The sequence below is a fragment of the Acinonyx jubatus genome, chromosome D2 (assembly GCF_027475565.1).
Source record: "Acinonyx jubatus isolate Ajub_Pintada_27869175 chromosome D2, VMU_Ajub_asm_v1.0, whole genome shotgun sequence".
In the NCBI taxonomy this organism is placed as follows: Eukaryota; Metazoa; Chordata; class Mammalia; order Carnivora; family Felidae; genus Acinonyx; species Acinonyx jubatus.
This window is the reverse complement of record NC_069393.1, coordinates 5,273,043-5,291,743: the sequence shown is the minus strand read 5'-3', so window position 1 is coordinate 5,291,743 and position 18,701 is coordinate 5,273,043. Positions and strand designations below refer to the sequence as shown.

The following is an 18,701-nucleotide window of genomic DNA, read 5'->3' as shown; positions in this document are numbered from 1 at the left end:
GTCTATTTTTGAGAGACAGAGAGAGACAGAGCACGCGTGGGGAAGGAACAAAGGGAGAGGGAGACGCAGAATCCCAAGCAGGCCCCAGGCTCCGAGCTGTCAGCACAGAGCCCGACACGGGGCTCGAACCCACGGACCGCGAGATCATGACCCGAGCCGAAGTCGGCGCTTAACTGAGCCACCTGGGCATCCTGAACTGGTACGTTTGTTAATGAAAATGGTTTAAGCAGACATTAAAGTGTGAGTTTTAGATACTCCAGGACCGGTTTGTTGGGGGGTGGGGGGGGGGACACGGGGACACCTAAGGCTGGCTGCTTCTCAGAGCGCTGAAGACAGTCTAGCTGGAGACCAGGTCTCACACGTACAGATCTGACAGCAGGGCACGGTGTTTTCCCATCCAGGCCAAACAGTTGGCACGCATAAGGGCAGTGGGGCCAGGAAACGCCCACGCTGTCTTCCTGCACATCACGAATAAGGTGGCACATATTCCTTTCCCTGTGCCTGTCTGTATTCAGGTTTTCTTAACAATGAGATTTCTCTGGAGCGCGTGTCCTATATAACCGCAGAGACGAGTAGCTGACGAGGGAGGTAGTGTCGACTCGCACAGGATTCTGAGCCAGAGAGTCCTGGCTTTGTGTCTTAGAACCCCAGCTGTGCCCATCACCAGCTGTGAGACCTTAGGGTGTTCACCTCACTCCCCATAAAAATGGGGCAATCTCTTCCTCTCTGCAGGGTTTTCGGGAGAGGCAGAAAGAGCCCTCCAAGAGGGCCGAGCGTGGTAGGTTCTCAGGAAATGGAATGAATTCGGGTTCTCCTAAACTGAAATCATAAACTACCTGTAGGTTGTCATTGGCTAGAAGCCCTCCTCACTCCTGCTTAGAGCTCTCGAGAACAGGCTGTGGCTTTAAAAATGCAGATGCCTTCTGCAGAAGAGGAAAGGCTGTGCGAGGAAAGCCAAAGGGCACCGTGTCCTAACTGGCACGACTCTGTCTGCACCCTGATGCCTGCTTGCTGGTCCCAGAATGCTGAGCAGGGACCCGGACCAGGGCTTCTGTGGTTGTGGGCCCAACCGTAAGGCCATAATACATCACCATTCTTTCCCCAATGGTCATCCCCAGGGAAAATGCACGTAAGCCTCAGAAAGCCTTCAAGGGGGTCAGCAGCACAAGGTGTGGGAACCGGAGGTGGGGGTGGGGAAGATGCAGTTCCCGGGCTGCCCGGAAGCGACGGGCTCTCTGGAGTGTGTTGCTGATGGCAATATGGCCGCCACACTGGGCGCCCGAAGCGATGGCCGCCATATGCATTTTATGCCGTCATGTTGATTAGACCCGCTCCTGTTTGCTCTCTGCAAATACTGCCTGATTGGAAAATTAGGAGAGCCACGTGCATTTGCTTCATATTGTCCAGGATGGAAAACCCTGGCCCTTTGTGCCGTAAGGAAAATATCTGAGAGGCTATTGGTCTAAGTTTGTTTTTTTAATGTTTATTTATTTCCTTTTGAGAGAGAGAGCGCGCACAAGTGGGGGAGGGACAGAGAGAGAGAGAGGGAGACACAAAATCCAAAGCACACTCCAGGCTCTGAGCTGTCAGCACAGAGCTCAACACGGGGCTTGACTCACAAACCGTAAGATCACGACCTGAGTGGAAGTCAGACACTTAACCTACTGTGGCCCCTGGGCGCCCCAATGGGGCCTGAGCTTTCAATGTCACGGAGAGAGAATGCGCCAGAGCAGCATCAACGCTGATGGACCAAAATGGTGAGGAAAATGGGATAAAAATGGGAAATAAATTAGGATGTCTGAGAGGCAAGCCGTCACTAACACCAGAGAAGGATTAAACCCCAAACACTACTTATGAGTTTTATGTGTAAGTTTGCAATTCATATTAGTCCCACAGAGAAGCTACATTAAGAATAGTGGATTAAATAAATAAAGAATAATGGCAGACTGTGGCGATTGTCATTTGTCACCCATAGTGCTCCACGTTTCCACTCGGTGGCAACAAAACCAGTGATCTAAATATTAGCAAGTGGAACACACGATAAACATTTAGTTATATATTATTATCCCTGTAAAGTCATTACAACAGAAATAAAAACTGTTTTTTATTTTAAGTATTAATATTCATCAAATGTTAATGAAAATACCTAACAAATAATTATGAAAAACACATGGCTTAAGTAATAAAGATGAAAGAGATGATAATCGTTGTGAATATTTAATCCACAAAATAAAGAACATACCATTAATAAGACTTAATTATGTCATTAAATATTTAACTTTACTTTCGCTCCTAAATTTTGTTTGCACTTGGCATATTTCAAATGCAAAAAGCTTTTCAATAAGATTTGTGGTTTCAGCAACAGCAAATGCCAGCACATCTAAGTTTGACTTACTGTCTTCATCAAATTGGTCAAACATCATTTTATTTATCATTAAGTGAAATGAACGACGCTCTTGGCGTTTACTACAAGTTATGCTTTATACAAAAGAGGGGTTTAAGAATTGATTCTAGGTTAGAGCCACAAAAACAGTGTTTTCTAGTGGTGAGGAAAAATAATTGCTTTTCTTTTAGTTTTTGTTTGTTTGTTTGTTTTTGGTTTTTTTTTTGTTTTTTGGAGTATCTCACTACTTTGTGCATTCCCTACCGTTTGCATAGAAAACTGCAGATCTGATTCTGCCTTGGCTTGCTAGAGAATGGATCCTACAGCAGCCACCAATAGACCCACCCATGTCCTCGGAATTGGTCCCTTATAACTCCTGTTTCCCGAAACACGCTTACAAGTAACAGAGAGTAAGTTAGGTTCCTGGTGCCGCTGAAGGCACTGGGAACTCCCGCCCTCCCTCTGGCATGAAGTGACAGCCTCCTCTCCGTCGCCCAGTGCAGGGCTTGGCCGTATCGCTCAGTGGGCACAGCCAGACCACGCGCACAGCATAGGGACACAGCTGGCCCTGCTCGTCACGGCCAACTACGCGTATCTCTTCACATTCTGTGTTCAGCGGCATCACACTGGTGGCTGGAAATCAGCCGTGAAACGTTTACACCAAAGAAATGGGCAAATGCTACTCTGGGCTCCACCGCGCCCCCCACGCTAGAGGACCCGTTAAACATTTACTAGCGCATCCCTGCGCGCACATGCAGGGATCCGGACGTGATGCCCGGCTGTCTCCTCCTGTGCCCTTTCCCTATCCGGGCCTCTGATGACCCGAAGCTCACTCTGTGGTCGCCAGCAGGGCAGGGCACCAGGCACCCACCTCAGGCAGCTCTCACTGTGCGGTGTGGCCTCTCGGTCTTTCTCCCCTGGCCTCTGAGTCTCCTGACCAACTTTTCTTCCTGGTCAGGCAGCTGAGGCAGGGGCGTAAACGGCCTTGGCAGGCTTTTCCTTCGCTGACTAGAACATAAAGAGCTCTTTGTTGGGAGAGGAAGGCCAATCCTTTCATGGAAGTCTCTAGCTATGTTTGCTGCTCAGTCAGTACCTCAAGTTGGGCCCTGAGGGCCAAGCAGGAAGCTGGACGAGAGGCAAGGGACCCACTGTCCCAGTTGGCCCAGGACTGAGGGCCTTACTGTACTAAAACTAAGGGTAGTTCCAGACGACCCTAGCTGGTTGGTCACCCTCAGGGCGTCTCCCATCATTTCTCCCTCTCTGAGGCTGGACGCTGGGTGACATCAGGAGGCCCAGATCTTTGGAAAGGCCTCTTCCTCCTCTGATGGCTGCCAGCAAGAACAGGAGAAATCAGGGAAGAAACCAGAATTCCTGAGGGGAGATGCAGTGTTTCCATCCTGGGGCATAAATGAAGATCGTGGGCTCAATCCGTCACCCATTAAGGACCCCAGTTACCTAATCTCCAGGGCGTGAGCCCCAGGTGCTGGGAGAGGCCTGCAGGGAGGCTGGTCTGGCCTCCCGCCTCCTGACTGTCAGGCCTGTGCAGGCCCATTGATATTCCAGGGCGGTCGGCAGCCTCAGAGTTTCCCAGCCCCCACAGACATGCTCTTCTGACTTTCCTTTCCAACTTGGCTGTCGGTACCTGACTGGCACACCGGTCCGGCCCTTGGGGGCAGAGGCCTGGCACGTCGGCCTGTCGATACTAGACAAACAGGCCCATCCTGACCCCCGCGGCGGCCTTCAGGGACGTGCTGGCCCTTTTCAGAGGAAACATTGGTGTCTGTGCAAAACTTCCAACTTTGAAAGAATGAACGGTGACCAGAATAATAATGGGGCGAGTTGCCCGGACTCCTCGTGCTCAAACTTGTCTTAGAGTCGAGCCGTTTTTGATCGTCTCCCCGTTTTCCCATCTCTGCAGTGAGGTGGGCAGTTAGGCGGGCCCCAGGGCTGGGGGTGGTGTTGGGTGGTTCCCCTTACTCCTGAGGGGCTCTGTCCACATAGGGGGTGCTCGTGCACAGGCTGGAGTCTGTCTTGTTAGCCAGCAAGAGGTTGATTAACTGTCCCTAGAGATTCAGAGGCTGGGACGGGTGACTTTAGTCACCGAGTAAGGCCCGGCCACTCATCGGTTTTGCCTCCCTCCACCTGCCTGCCATTTGCCAGCCCTCTAAGGGTCTACTCAGGGACCACCCCTCCGAAGTCTCAGCAGCTCAGTCAGAGGCTCCCTCTCCAGGCTCACCTGGCACTCAGTGCTTAAGTCTTTCATGGCCCTTGCTCATATCAACACTATTTTTTGTCCTCCTTGAGGACTTCTGGGCGGAAGAGAGCTTTTCGTATCATCTCTGCATCGATAACAGCGCCTTATACTCAGTAAATGCTCAATAAATGCCCACCGAGGATTTTGAATGCTTGCAGGACTCCCTTTGAATCACAGCTCAAGGGATTACCTCTTCCGGGAAGCTTTTTTGGGTTAATCAAGGGTACCTTCACCTTTAAGTATGATCCCGACCCTCCCTTATGTTGGGAAGTAGTGAATATGGTGTAATTAGTCCTGATAGCTAATGTGAGTTGAGCACTCACATCATGCCAGGCGCTGTGGGAAGCACTTCACGTGCCTTTCTGTCCTTAAGTGACAATACCCCACTGAATTAAGTTCCGCTAACATGGTCCCCATTATCCAGATGATAAAGCGGAGGCACCGAGAGGTTAAGAAACTTACGTAAGTTGACTTATCTGGGAAGTGCTGAGGTCAGGATCGAACCCATCTCGTCTGGCTTTCGACTGGCTCGCTCACGATGTCCGACTCTCTCTGAGTTTTATATTTGGTTGCATATTGAATGAATGGTTGAAATCCCCAGGGTGGCATGTCTGTGATGAAATGTGCCTGCACAGTCCAACCGGCAGCCCCTTTTCCCGTGGGGCCGCTGAGCCCCTGAAATGTGGTGAGAGTGTGCCCAAGAAAATAAAACGTTTACGTTTTAACTAATGTCAGTTTCAATAGCCTCATGTGACTAGTCGCTACTGTATTGGACAGCACAACACGGAAGCTGAAGGATGTATTTTGACTATCTTTCCTAAGTCTCTTACCGTGTGGTCCACGGCCATCCAAGAAGAACTTGGAATGGCTAGTCTTCGTGTCTTTCAGTGCTGGGAAAACACCCAGCTATTACTTGCGCTGAATTCGTGGAATAAGTCGATGTCCGTCCTTACAGTGTTTTTTTTCTACCTCCAGTGGTTTCCCGCACGCGAAGACATGCACAGTTCTAGTTTCTTCATTCACAGAGGCCTAGAGAAGAATAGATGGTCCAGGGCGGACTGGTAAACTAGCGCTGAGACCAGGGACAGGAAGTGAGCTACCCTAACAACACCTACTACGCACTGGGTCTTGCGTTGGGCATTATCTTATTTACTCCGAAAAGCGATTGGGCGGCCTCACTAATTCCCATTGTATGGTTGGGGAAAACTCAGAAAGTCACACTCAGGAAGTGACAGAGACGTGGCTTGAGCTGAGTCTGTGTGATTTCACTGGCCCGTCAACTTTCATCTTAATCACAGAATGTTCACTGTTCAACGGCCAAGAGGAATATTCGAGACTGGCCACCTGTTCGAAGTGTGTGTGTGTGTGTGTTTATTGTTCCAATAGTGATACAAGGCAATTGGTTAGAATTTAGCGTCCTAGCAAAATGGACCTCTTTTGTATTCTTACCTCTCTGTATTCCTCATAGGATAGAAAATTCTAGAGCTGCAATGTCCAATACAGTAGGCAGTAGCCACTGTGGCTAGTGGGCCCTCGAAACGTGGCTCATTGAGATGTGTTACAAGTATAAAACACACACCAGGTTTCAAAGATTTGGTATGGAAAAAAAAAAGAATATAAAATACCTCACTGATGATTTCTATATGGATTATACTGAAATGATTGCATTTTAGATATATTGAGGGTATAGAGCAATTGATGTTCTTTCTTTTTACTTTTTTAAATATGGCTCCTAGGAAAATCTAAGCGGCCTCTGCGGTTCACATTATATTTACATCGGAGAGCACCAGTGTCTAGGGGAGTGTATTTGCGAATTCTGGATAAAAGGTAAGCGGCTTGTTAAAATTCTCCTCAGCCTCAGAAAACGCTTTCGTGCCACTAACACCGGCCCCGAAAGGAAGCAAAGTTGGGAGGCTCAGTCGCGGCGTGGGCCCGTGCAGCCCTCCTGGCCCCCCGCGGGCCGCGCTGGGGGCTCCGTCATGCTCGTGCCCTTAAACTGCGCCATCATTTCTTCTCTTGAGCAAAGTGCTTCGTCATTCCTCTCTGGGAGGCAGGAAGGTGATGAAACCACGGCACAGAGAAATGACCTGATCTCTCCAAGGTCGTTATGGAAGGCCGTGGCCAAACCCCACGGAGCAGAGTTTACCGGCCCGAAATGCTTTTCCGGTGGGTGATCTTAACTGCAGGGGAGCAGGTTCAATGCCCGGGCTTACGGGGGGTGGGGGAAGGGATCACAGTGTCTGCGAGTGCCTGACCCCACCCGTCCCGCGTAGTATTCACTGCTCCCTGGGCTCAATAACTTCCATTCTCCTAACGGAGATGGAAAGTGCCGTCGTATCCCTCTTTGATGATTTAAAAGTGTTGTGTGCCTTTTCCTCTTTCCTCTTTCTATCCAGCCCTCGCCCTTCCCCTTGCCGCTTTTCACGTTTCCATAGTAACCACCTCTATTGTATCCGTGACTGTGAAGAGAAATCTTGCAGATGTTAGTAGAGATCCAACACCTTCCAGCAGCTATTTTGATTCACAGTCTCCTTATCTCTCGGCGCTGATTTTCTTGTCCTTTCTTCTCCCTACAGCTGCTCGCTTTCCCCCAAGTACCTGCAAGCCCTTCAGTGTGGCTCCCTCTGTCCTCCACGAGCCTGGGTGAGCTCAGGGCAGGCCAGCGTCTCTGGGGCTCATTAGAAACCTTAATTCTTCAGGTGGCTCTGACACAACAACGCGGAAGCTCCAGGGGGGTGGAATCAAAGGCCGGAGGGCAGTGGGGTAGGATCTCCAGACGCCCTTAGGGGAGCCCCCTCACCTGAAGGCCCGCAGAACACAGGGAGGGCCTTCCTCGGCCATCCTTCCCACCTACCACATCCTGCTCTTTTTCCAGCTCCCGCTCGCCTCCACCCCAGCCTCGTGGAAAGCTCGGGACCACACCCATGCCTTTGAATGTCTTCATTCTGTGCATTTCCCGCAGAGGGATCAGCCACCTTTCCTTGCTGGTTCAGAGGACAGGGCAGACATGGGAACACGCACACGCTCTCATCAGGGCTTTGAAGACCCACGACACCTGAATCCCCCACCTCCCCTCTCAGGGCCAGGCTCAGCTGGCCATCTGGAAAGGCCATCAGAATGGGGCTTTATCGTTCCCCTCCCGAAACTGTTTGAAGAGTTCATAGCCTACAATCCCTCCTTGGAACCGGGCATTATTCTCTTGATTACACAAGCCTGACAGCCTGATCATAATAAACATGTAACTGAAGAGAACCTATTCCTTTCCAGCGGCATTATTTATTCACCTAAAGCAAAGGCTGAGCTATATTTAGCATATGATGTCAGTGGGTTGTTTGGATTCTTGGAAATTGGCAGGAAGCCACCTCTCACATGATATATGAAATCACTGATAAATGCTTCTTTTCACCAAAAGAAAAACAGCTTAATAAATGCGGTCCTTTTCTGTTTTCATCTTCTCCCTCCCTCCCTCCCTCTCCTCCACCGTCCTCCCTCCCCGCCGGCCCCTCCCCCTCCACCGCCTCCCGCCCCTTCCACGTCTGGGATTTGTCTTTCCGTGGCACAGCTCAGCAGAGCCTGTGAAGTGGAAATGAGTTGCTCAGTATCACAGATCAAAATGAGGCTGTTGGGATGCTCGGGATGGTTTTTTCCTCTCCTAGAGCCTGGAAGGCGGCCAAAGCGCGAGTGAATCAGACACACACGCACAAAAAGGCAAATCTATACAGCAGTGGCTTTATGGGGCCCAGTATTTATGGTGCAGCACTCGCTCTGGGTTGCTATTTTGCAGGCGAAGATGGGAAATAGATAGTGATTCAGGATTGCCATTAAGTGTGGAAACAGCCCCTGTACAGATTGTGTGTAATAAACCAAGTACGGAGAGAAGCCGTAAGAAGCCCAGGATTTGCCACACTGGATCAGCCTTGAGGCCCATCAAGTTCAAGCTCCTGATTTGTGTGCTGGCTAATACCTGGTGCTTGGAACAAATCTTGCTGCCTTCCCTCTGTCTTCCCCGCCACGCGCTGGGTCCATTATACAAGGCTGTCGGAGGGCTTGGGCGGGCCTGTGTGTTTGGAGTTAAATTAATTCTTGCCCTCCTGTGGAGATCAGTTTATATGGCCCGAAGCGGAAGATTTAATTGCCCTTCTCTTAGCTCCTGTAAAAAGCAGCGTCATTACTGATCTCGTGGATTCACCCAGGCCCTTTCATAAGCAGCTGTCGCGTTTAACTCAGTGACCCCCAGCAGGGGCCTGGTGGGTAGTTTTCCTGGCCATGGGGAATAGGGAAGGCACGGCCCCCAATGGCGGTGGTTCATTTACGTTTGTCCTCAGTGCCGTGCAGCGGCCCCCCGGTCCTGGCATCGGAAGACATCCTGAAGACCAGAGATGCGCTTGTTTTCAGCCCCTTATTATTTGGGGTGTCTTCATCAGGTGCCTTCTAACATCCACTCTGTCAAGCAGTCCTGCCTGCAACCGCGGGCGTGTGAGCGACTCGGAGAGTTTCAAAGATGCCACGGTGACACTGGCCGCTGCTGGCCTTTCTTCCGCGCCCGCCCCTGGGCTGAGCCGGCTCCCACAACTCTTCAATCTTCAGCCTCAGTCGGAGAGGAGAACCAAAAGGGAGGAGGAGGAGGAAGTGAGAGCAAACCAAAGCTGTGTGCCTCCTGTCCCTGCCTCGGTTCTTAGTGGGGTGTGGGATAGATGGACGGGGACAATAGGCAGATTAACCGGGACAGAGGGGGGATGCACCCTTGCATCAATTACTCAGGCAGCGAGAAATCCCACCAAAGGAACTCTGGTTGCAGGTCAAAGCTGTTCTCGGATTCCACGGTCAAATTAGCCCTCGCTTGGGACTCCATAATAGGGACTGTAGGTGAGTGGGGAGTCTTTGTTTCAGCTGGGATTATTTGTTTCCTTCTCAAAATGAGGGGTGTTGGACCCTGATGACCCGTTAGCTCCCTTCCAGGCTCTGAAATTCTCAGGTTCTGTAATTGTATGATTCTGTGACTTTATGAGTCACCCAGGGGGATTTAACTCTTTCCTGGGAGGTCACCGCCCTCCTCTCCCCGCAGGTGAGGTGAATGAGCTCTCAGACACAGATGCTTCAGGAACACGCCCTGAGGAACAGAGACAGGAACGGGAACAGGGCGCCGAGGCTGCTGTGGGTCCTGAGCGAGCAGGTAAATACGCTTCCTCTGGACGCACATTTGCTCTCACTTGGGGACATGGCTCACTCAGGCTCTCTGGAGGGCCAGATCGTGTTTATATGAGGATGATGATTGCTGTTTTCTGCAAGGAACGATTCTTTTGGCCCAGGCTGCTTGAGAAGTGGACTGCCTCTCTGCCAGCCCACTATCTCACAGTGTGGTACCTTGGCATCTAGCAGGGCATCACATGACGGGGCCAAATAACCTACTTGCCCATCCCTGGAGGCTGGCCCACGGTTCCACTAGGGCTGGGCTGCAGTCACTGTCTGTTTTATCACATGACCTTGGGTGAGGTGTGGAAAGACCAGATGCAGGTGAAGACAGAGAGAGACTGAGAAATTTTAAAGATTTTATTATAGTCACGGTTCCCTTGAGAGAGCACAGGACACCATGCAGGGTCTCCTGGGTAAGCACCGGGGGCGGTCAGGGAGCAGAAGGAGGGGGCATGTGTGGTTTCCATGGAAGGGAACAGGCGAGGCAGGACAAAGTCATGCTTAGGATCGGCTAGTGTTTGAAAGTGGCCTCCCTGGGAAATCTGTGTTCACTGGAGCTGTTAGAGTTTATAGTTTAAAGCTATCTGAGGACTCCAAATGTTTATGGGTATATTAGGGTTCTTCAAAGAAACAGAACCAACAGTGTGTGTGTGTGTGTGTGTGTGTGTGTGTGTGTGTGTGAGAGACAGAGAGAGAGAGAGAGAGAGAGAGAGAGATTTTAGGTAATTAGCACAATTATGGTGATTATGGAGGCTGGCAAGTCCAAAGTCTGCTGAGTAGGCTGGCCGGCTAGAGACCCAGGGAAGAGGCAATGCTATAGTTCAGGTCCAGAGACAGTCTGCTGGCAAAATTACCTCTTGCATGGGGATGGGTGTGTGTGTGGGGTGGGGGTGGGGGTCAGGCTTTTGTTCAATTCTGGCCTTCAACTGATTAGATGAGGCCCACCCACATTATAGAGGACATTGGATCAGAGTCCAATGATTTAAATGTTAATTTCATCCAGATACACCCTCACAGACACGTCCAGAATAATGTTTGACTGCATGTCTGGGAACCGTGGCTCAGCCAAGTGGACCCTCAGACTCGAACTTTGCATTGGGAGAGTCACAGTTTTGCCTACGGGTCGCTAATAGACCTCCCCCCCCCCCCCCCAACCCCAGGTGGCTGTCAAAGCATGCGCTTTACAGAAATTACAAGTTTGGTTACTAGACGGTCATTGTCTCCATTAAGGGGTAGCTCTCAGGTGGCAGGATCTCCAAGGTCTCCTCACCTCTCAATGCCTTCGCACAGGCAACTCACAGCTACCCCAGGAAGACGCGTGGCTTGCAAAGCACATTCCCTCCCATTATCTCCTTGCGTCTCAAGACAGCCAATGAGGGCAGCAGTCCCGCCCTCCTCTCAGGAACCAGAGAATGTGAGTGGAGAGGTAAGACACCTTGACCCGCTCAGGTCCCACAGCCTGCAAGTGGAGAAAGCCAGATGTGACACTCATCTTCCGGTTCCAAATGACGGGGGCTGGCTTTTCAGGAGCCATCGTCACGTGCCGGGCATCCCCCTCGATGCTCACACGCGTCCGTTTGCCCGACTTTCTGAACGACCCCGTGGGGGTTGCTTCACCCTTTATGCGCGGGGAAGCTGAGGCCTTCCCACCGCGTCGCACGGCGGGGCAGAGGTGGGGGCTGGGTGTGAGGCCAGGCTGGAGTCCACGATCTTCGCCACCTCCCCCGCATCCAGGGGTAACACCACCCTCTCCGCCCGACACACTGCTGCTGCCTGGTCACACCCCACACCCATCGCTGGAGACCAGGAATAATCGCCCAGTCCGGCCGTGTCACTAAAGGCCATGAGAAGGTTGCATGACGTTTTGGAAACCCCACAAGGTGGAGTGAGGTCCCGAGATGAGGCTGGGGCTCCGGAAAGCAAGTGTCACTTCCCCCAACCTCACAGCTGGGGGTTGGTCCCAGGTGCCCCAGCTTATCGGGAGGGCCCCAGGGCCTTGCTTCCCTCCGAAGCATTCGTTTGGTCTCACGTCTTTTGCCGTGTCCCCACATGACCTGCTGGGCCCTGACTGCCGTCGCCATGATAGGCCAAATGTGGGAGACACATTCATTCGATAAACCTTTACCAAGTGCCAGGCACTGCGCCGAGAGCCAAAGTTGAGAGATGACGAAGGGGGCAGATCGGGCAGGCAGACAGCATTAACCGGATGGCAGGGCCACCAGGCCACCTGTCCTGTCAGGCCTCTGGAAAGTACTCCGGACCCACAGGCGGAGGCCTCACCAGCTCTGCCCAAGGGATGCTGGCCGCCCTGCGGGAAGGGGCGGGTTGACCTGTAGCCGAAACGCCAAGTCCACGGATGGAAGAATGAGGGAAGGGCAGCCAGGCCAAGGGATCAGCCTGTGCAAAGGCACAGAGGCGCCGAGAGCATTCGGTTCCACACAGCTGGAGTCTACAGCATGTGAGGCATGGCCAAGAAGGCCCAAAAGTCTGGCTGGATAGACCGTCAATAGCCTGATGTCCCACTGAGAACAAGCTTGGATTCGTTCGCTGAGAAATACGCTGGCTGATCCCGGCTCAAACCCTCCAGTACTGCTGAATCTTTGTCAGCGGTGTGTGAAAGTCTCCGATAGACTCCGGGCGGTTATTGAGTCTTGGTTTGTGCTCAGCCCTAGGAAGGAGCTTCGGGGCATGCAGAGAGGGTTAGGTATGGGTTACAATCCAGATTGTAAGAGAACTTACAATCCAGTTGAGGGGCAAGATTAAGGACGTGAACCATTTCGAAGCCATCCCAGGAAAAATCAGCAGGTGTCAGGCAGTGTGGCCTCTTGAGTAAGCGTGGCGAGAGGTGGCGAAGGACGGGACGGTTTATGACGCGGGAGAAGTCACCGCTTCCTGCTGCTGACCTGGGAACGACCACATCCCCTGACCTCCCCATGAGCCCCTGTCCTTGTCCCCGGCGGATGCTTCATGCACAGCCTCTACAGCTGTCATTGGCCTGGACGCCACTTTCCCCTTCCCTCCCGTATCTCCCAGCTCACGCCTGTCCGAGCTGAGCACACTTGTCTCGGACCCTCCTACGTTTGCGGTTTGCCTACAGCCACCCAACTCCTCCGTGGAACGTGGGCCTGGGGGAGAAAGACGTTCTAATGGATTCTTGAATGATGGAGGTGTCCGATATGAGGCTCCACGTCCTAGGCGGCTCTCTCTTTCTGCCAGAACCCATTTCTTATGGGCTCCTCTGAAGGCACTCGTTTGTGGCTGGTGGAGAGCTCCTTGGCGTGCCTGCCCGTGTGTCTCAGGGCTCTTGCTTCAGAGCCAGGCAGTCGTCTCGGTGCGGGCCCGCGGCAAACGCGTCACCTGCACGTGTGGCCCTTCTTCTCCCCTGCGGCGTGAAGCGGGGATGATTGAAACGCGACGTTTTCAACCCCAAAGCAAATGACGGCGAGGAATCAGTGTGAAATTACTCTCTTCTGCCCAGAGTTCCTTTTTCAAAGTCAGGCAGCAGCACCAGGGATGAAAGTTGGCCTGTCAGACAAGCCCATTCAAGCTTGCAATTCCTCTGTCAGTTGCCCGACAGGCTTGTGATAAAGAGCAAGGATAAAAAAAAAAAAAAAAAATCTGCCAAAAATAGTGCCACCGAGAACCCTACACCAGGGCAGGCTCAGGAGCCAAGGCCGCCCCGGCGCGGGCCTCTCGGATAGGACGGCGGCAGCGTGGACTTGTTCTGACAGCGATGTCGTGTGACCTCGGATTTCGGCACCGGAGCCGTGGAGAGGAAGCGGGGCACGAAGCCGCATCTGTGAATCAATCCCTGAAGAAAGGAAAGGGAGAACAAAGTTTACATTGAAAATCTTGACTTTCCAAACAGCGTGTCGAGACAGCCCCGCAGCAGCGGACCGGTTTGCTGCAGGCCTGGGATGCGCCCTGGGCTGCTGCAGGCCCGGAGATTCATCTAGAAAGAATACAAGGAGGCTCGTTCTCCCTGGTGCACAGGGCACTCCCCTTTGCGCTCTTTTGGGGGCCTTCGATTCCACTGGGTCGGGGGGGACCCGAAAGAGGGCACGTCCCCTCTGCGGCCGGGAGCGCGATGGGCCCAGGAGAACATGGAGGAAGATCTGTCACCTGCGAAACTGTCAAAGAGGCCACTGCAACCTGGTGGCAAATGCTCTGGATTACAGGGGACGAGCAGATCCTGTTCCGGCCCTGTTGCCAGCTCTCAGGGGGAGGTGGGCAGGCTGACTTCCAGGGCTCGACGCCTGCTCCCAAGGCCGAGGCCGAGGCCTCCAGCCGCCCCCACCTGCCAGGTGACTGTGAGGCTTCTCGCCTCCGAAGCTAAGAGGTCACGCCTGTACCCAGATTCAGATTTTGCTGATTTATCTCACCTCCTGGGGCTGTGTGCTTCCTCTGACGGCCCCTCACCTCCCCGAGGTGAGGCATCGCTTGCTCCAGTTTATCGATGGGACCATTGAGTCTCAGAAAGGTTAGCTGCTGTGGCCCAGTTCACACTGCTAGGAAGTGGTTGATCCCAGAGTCAAATCCAGGTCTTGGGGATCGAAGTCCGGTGACTTCCACACAAGGAATTCTCCCAGCCTGCCTCAGAGGCGGCGGCCCATGTGCAAACGGGGAGGGTCACGTGGTCCCTCTGGGTGGTCATTTCACCGTCGTGGGGTTGAGCTTCATGTTGGGGTCTATGCTGAGTGTGGAGCCTGCTTGGGATTCTCTCTCTTTCTCTCTGCCCCTCTCCTGCTCTCTCTCTCTCTCTCTCTCTCTCAAATAAATAAAAATCAATAAAGGCCAAAAGAGCTGTGACGATTCCAATATGGTAGCCATTTTGCAGCCAAGTCCTTACAGGGGCCACAGCTTCAGAACGGTCTACGGTTCGATAGGCCCCACAGTCTGTGATAGTCAATGTCACCGCTGCCACCGCGGTCCTGGTTACCGCCAGATTTTACACGTGCACAGTGCTTCCGATCGCTGGCCACCCGGAGAGTTCACCCGGGCCGGGCTGTGCCCACTCCTGCCGACTGTCTTCTGTGTCACTCACAGCCTCCTGCAGGCAGAGACTTCCCTGGGGAGGTTTCCCCGGGGGACCCTTTTCTTTGGCATCCTTGAACAGCTGTCACCCTGTCCCAGTTGTTTTTCAAGAAAGGAGGTCCCCAGGGTTTTGCCGAGGCACACTCAAACTTGACCCCACCATGTCGATTGATTCACTTCCACCCCCTCTGGGGGAAGGGCTGCCAAGCCCTGGGTGCCCGCGGCCGGATGCTGGCAGCCTTTCAGCCTTTTGCAGCTCATCTATCACCTGTTGTTTCCGACCCGGAATACGAGTTCGGCCATGCGGGGATCGCAGTGGTTCCCGCAAAGGGAACCTTCTCTAGCGGACCCCAGGACCTCTGGGCAGACCGGCTTCGCGCCCCAGGGCGGTCAGCAGAGCGGTGAGAGCAGGGCACGTAGGTAATGCGGTACAGAGGGTGGGTGAGGGAGGCCGTCATTCAGCACGCGATTCTGAACTGGGCATCTGCCAAGAGCTTCTCAGTCATTTCCGTTAGCCATGACTTCTAAACATCCTTGGGACGTGGGCAGGAACTGTTGCCTCCGTCTGGGAATAAGGAAATGGAGAGAGCAATGTCTCCAGGGACACATGCACAGGGTGAGAAGAGGTCAGAGCCCTTTGTAATGACCACCGTCTTTCAGCCCTGGCCCTGCGTGCATCCAGCAAGTTCATGGGGGAGGGCAATCCTGGAGCGTGGCTTCCATCCAGGAATCGTCTGAAACATTAACTTGCCACGGGCCGGGTTGAGGTCTGGGTGACTGTCACACAGCACGTAAGGGGCAGGCTCAGAGGGGTAAGGGATCGGCAGTGAATCACAGAGTGACTGGCACCTTCTCAGCACGGAAAAAGGAGGCTCTTACTCCCCAGCCACGCCTAGGGCCAGCTCTGAAGCAAGATATATTTTTAAACACAAGCCTCGCAGAGAAAATGTTCCCTAGCATGTCCCCATAGCCTACTAATGGGGCAACTGTTGGCAACCAATGCCATCAGCCCGTGCTAAGGGCTGTGTTCTCAATTTTTGGTTCTATTCTTGTCCCCTGGCATACGATAGGGCTTGTGTCCCAGGAGACTGCAGGCCACTGACGAAAAAGAAGGTTTCAGTAGGTTCTCGCCTGCTCTCAATTTCAAGGCTCTCTGATTTCGTTCAGACGTCGGGCCTGTGCGCCTGTGCTCATTTACCGAGTTGGAAACTTCTTTTTTTCTTCCTCTTCTACTTCTTCTTCACATAGATGCCATGGAAACTGCCCGATGCTTCCCAGAGGCTGGGGTACCCCCCTGTTTTGCCTCGGGGCGGCGAAGGGCTGAAGTCTGAGAAGGTCGGCTGCCCCTCCGATGCCTGGGCAGGTAGCCACTGTGGTCCTCCCTTGTTTGCCAGCGGCTCTGAGTACTGAGAGGACCACCGCAGGTGACTGGCTTCCCTCCTTTGCAAATGCAAAGAATCATTCCAGGGTCAGTTTTGTTTCTTCTTGCTCTGACCAGGGTCTGTTGCTCAGCCGGAGAAAAGAAAGACACCTTCCGGTCCTCATTAGAGTGGCTCTGGCCTAGTTTATTCAGGGTATCCTGCTAAACCCTGCTGGTGTGTCCCTGTGTGTTATTAGTGTTGCTGTAGTCGGGTCGTTGTTTTAAGGAAGCCCGTTTCTGAGCGGGGTGGGAGGAGACGCCCTTTGTCTGCCTCTCGGCCCTGTGGTCCTGGCCCTCGCCAAGGGAACCGATCTCACGCTGCTGTGTTTATTTGAGTTATGTAATATAAACAGCTCCAAGGAGATGAGCTCCTCAACGTTTGTGTTTAGACTCAGGCTTCACTTGTCCTCTGCAGAGCTCATCACTTGGGTGGTTTCCTCTCGCCTGCTCTGTTTTGCTGCCGGAGAACAAAACAGCCTGCCCTTGACCCTTCCCCAGGACCGGCCCTTTCCTCCCCTGACCCAGCAATGAGAGCAAGGCGCTGCTGATGCGTGTCCTCAAAGGCTCTTCGCAAGCCGAGGGCAGGGGCGGGGGGGACGTCCAAACAGAGCGGAGACCATCGGTGTAGGTACTGACTTTCTCTGTGGCTTCTTCACGGATACGGGGTTCCCCCATGCCAGGAGTATCCCTAGAATACTTAAAACCTAATTCCACTTAGCATATGGATTCACACTCAAGTTTTCAGCAACACCCCCGATGTGTAAAACGTGTGAGGACAGCCAGGAGGAAAGTTCAAAAGGTATTGTAGATGCCCGTTCCACGTTATTTTACGGTACACATCCACTTAAATATTTTCAAAGCATTTCATTGCTCATTAGACCAAGTTCGTGGCGTATCCCCCCGATGACTCCACACTAAGGAAAACATCTTCTCGTTGAGTTTGTGCATCTTCTCGTTGAGTTTGGCTTGGCACCGTGGTCCTCAAGGCCCAGTTGGATTGTGATACGTTTTTAGGAACGGTTTTCTCGAAACAGCTCTCCAAGGGTCGAGTCACTTAGTTCTTTATTTATACAGTTGTCTTAATGCAGATCACAGATATTTTCGGAATCGTTACTGGCTCTCCAATTTCTTATGGCAAGATGCCATCTCTGTCTCTAATCACCCCTGCTGCTCATGCTTGCCATTTACCGGGGTCACCAACCTCCTCGGGGTGCGAAGAATGTTTGCTCTTGTCGTGTCTTCAGGCCTGTGAGTTTGGGGAGGCAGGACTAGCAAAACAGAAGGCCTAGAGGTTTGAGCAGCAGGGGATGTGGCAGCCACACTTTTCTTCCCATGGTGTTCCCAGAAAATTATGAGAGGAAGGAGGGAAGAAGGAAGGAAGGAAGGAAGAGGGAAGGACGGAAGAAAAGGAGGAAGGAAGGGAGGAAGGAAGGAAGCAGGGGAGGAAGGAAGGGAGGAGGGAAGGGAGGAAGGAAGGAGGGGAGGAGGGAAGGAAGGAAGGAAGGAAGAGGGAAGGACGGAAGAAAAGGAGGAAGGAAGGGAGGAGGGAAGGAAGGAGATGGGGGGAGGGGAGGGAGGAGGGAAGGAAGCAGGGGAGGAAGGAAGGGAGGAGGGAAGGGAGGAAGGAAGGAGGGGAGGAGGGAAGGAAGGAAGGAAGGAAGAGGGAAGGACGGAAGAAAAGGAGGAAGGAAGGGAGGAGGGAAGGAAGGAGATGGGGGGAGGGGAGGGAGGAGGGAAGGAAGCAGGGGAGGAAGGAAGGGAGGAGGGGAGGAGGGAAGGAAGGAGGGAAGGAAGGAAGGAAGGAAGGAAGGAAGGAAGGAAGGGGGGAAGAAGAAAGGAGAGAGGGAAGGAGAAAGAAGGAATTTATAGCAATGAGAGGAGGGGAAAATGGAATTGGAGCTTTTTGTGTTCAATACTCGGAGGTCTACCAGCTGAAGCCCAGCCAGGACCTCTGACAAAGCCACGCAGCATCCCCGTGTGCCTTCAAGCCCTTCAGGACTTCCGTGCATGGTTCCGGCAGCCGCTGCAGCAGCTTCCAACTCTTGCATCCCCTCTAATTTGTGAAGTCCCAGCTCTTACCCTCCCGTCTCCCTCTACATTCCTCTCCTTCAAGGTCAAATCCCAGCGCACCTCAACTTTGCCGTGTTTTCCGGGGCGGTGGCGAGGGCCCCTCCCCGGGGAAGGGGGGGGGGTGCCGGGGACGGCGTCGCAAGCGGCAGGACTGGGAGAAATCTGCTGGGGCCTTGACTTTCTCACACATGTTTCAGATGTGCGGGGTGTGATTGTAAACAGCGTCTTCTGCGCTGCCAAAGCTGGCCTCCCCGCCCGAGCCCTGTTCCCAACACCCCAGGGGTTCCAGTAATAGGGCGTAAAGCAAACAAAGAAAAACAGTAATCTGGTGTTCCAATTGCATTTTT

General features: G+C 53.0%; 1 protein-coding gene and 1 long non-coding RNA gene across 31 annotated transcripts in view; one reads left to right on the top strand and one right to left on the bottom strand.

The window, feature by feature from the left end:
- LOC113595847 (uncharacterized) overlaps positions 1-18,701 on the top strand; it is a 72,367-nt gene that overhangs the window by 37,448 nt on the left and 16,218 nt on the right. For 10 of the 30 annotated variants that reach the window (XM_053207689.1, XM_053207690.1, XM_053207688.1 and 7 more), the window contains 3 exons: positions 16-199; positions 6,374-6,464; positions 9,703-9,810. In XM_053207689.1, coding sequence (XP_053063664.1) covers positions 16-199; positions 6,374-6,464; positions 9,703-9,810 — 383 coding nt within the window. Of the gene's footprint in view, positions 1-15; positions 9,811-18,701 lie in introns of all 30 variants that reach the window. The other 20 variants (XR_008292326.1, XR_008292324.1, XR_008292325.1 and 17 more) reach the window with 17 other exon arrangements.
- LOC113595848 (uncharacterized) lies at positions 8,348-17,697 on the bottom strand. The gene is made up of 2 exons (XR_003416476.2): positions 14,213-17,697; positions 8,348-13,641 (listed from the first exon to the last, which is right to left on the bottom strand). It is a non-coding gene; the product is annotated as an uncharacterized LOC113595848 (long non-coding RNA).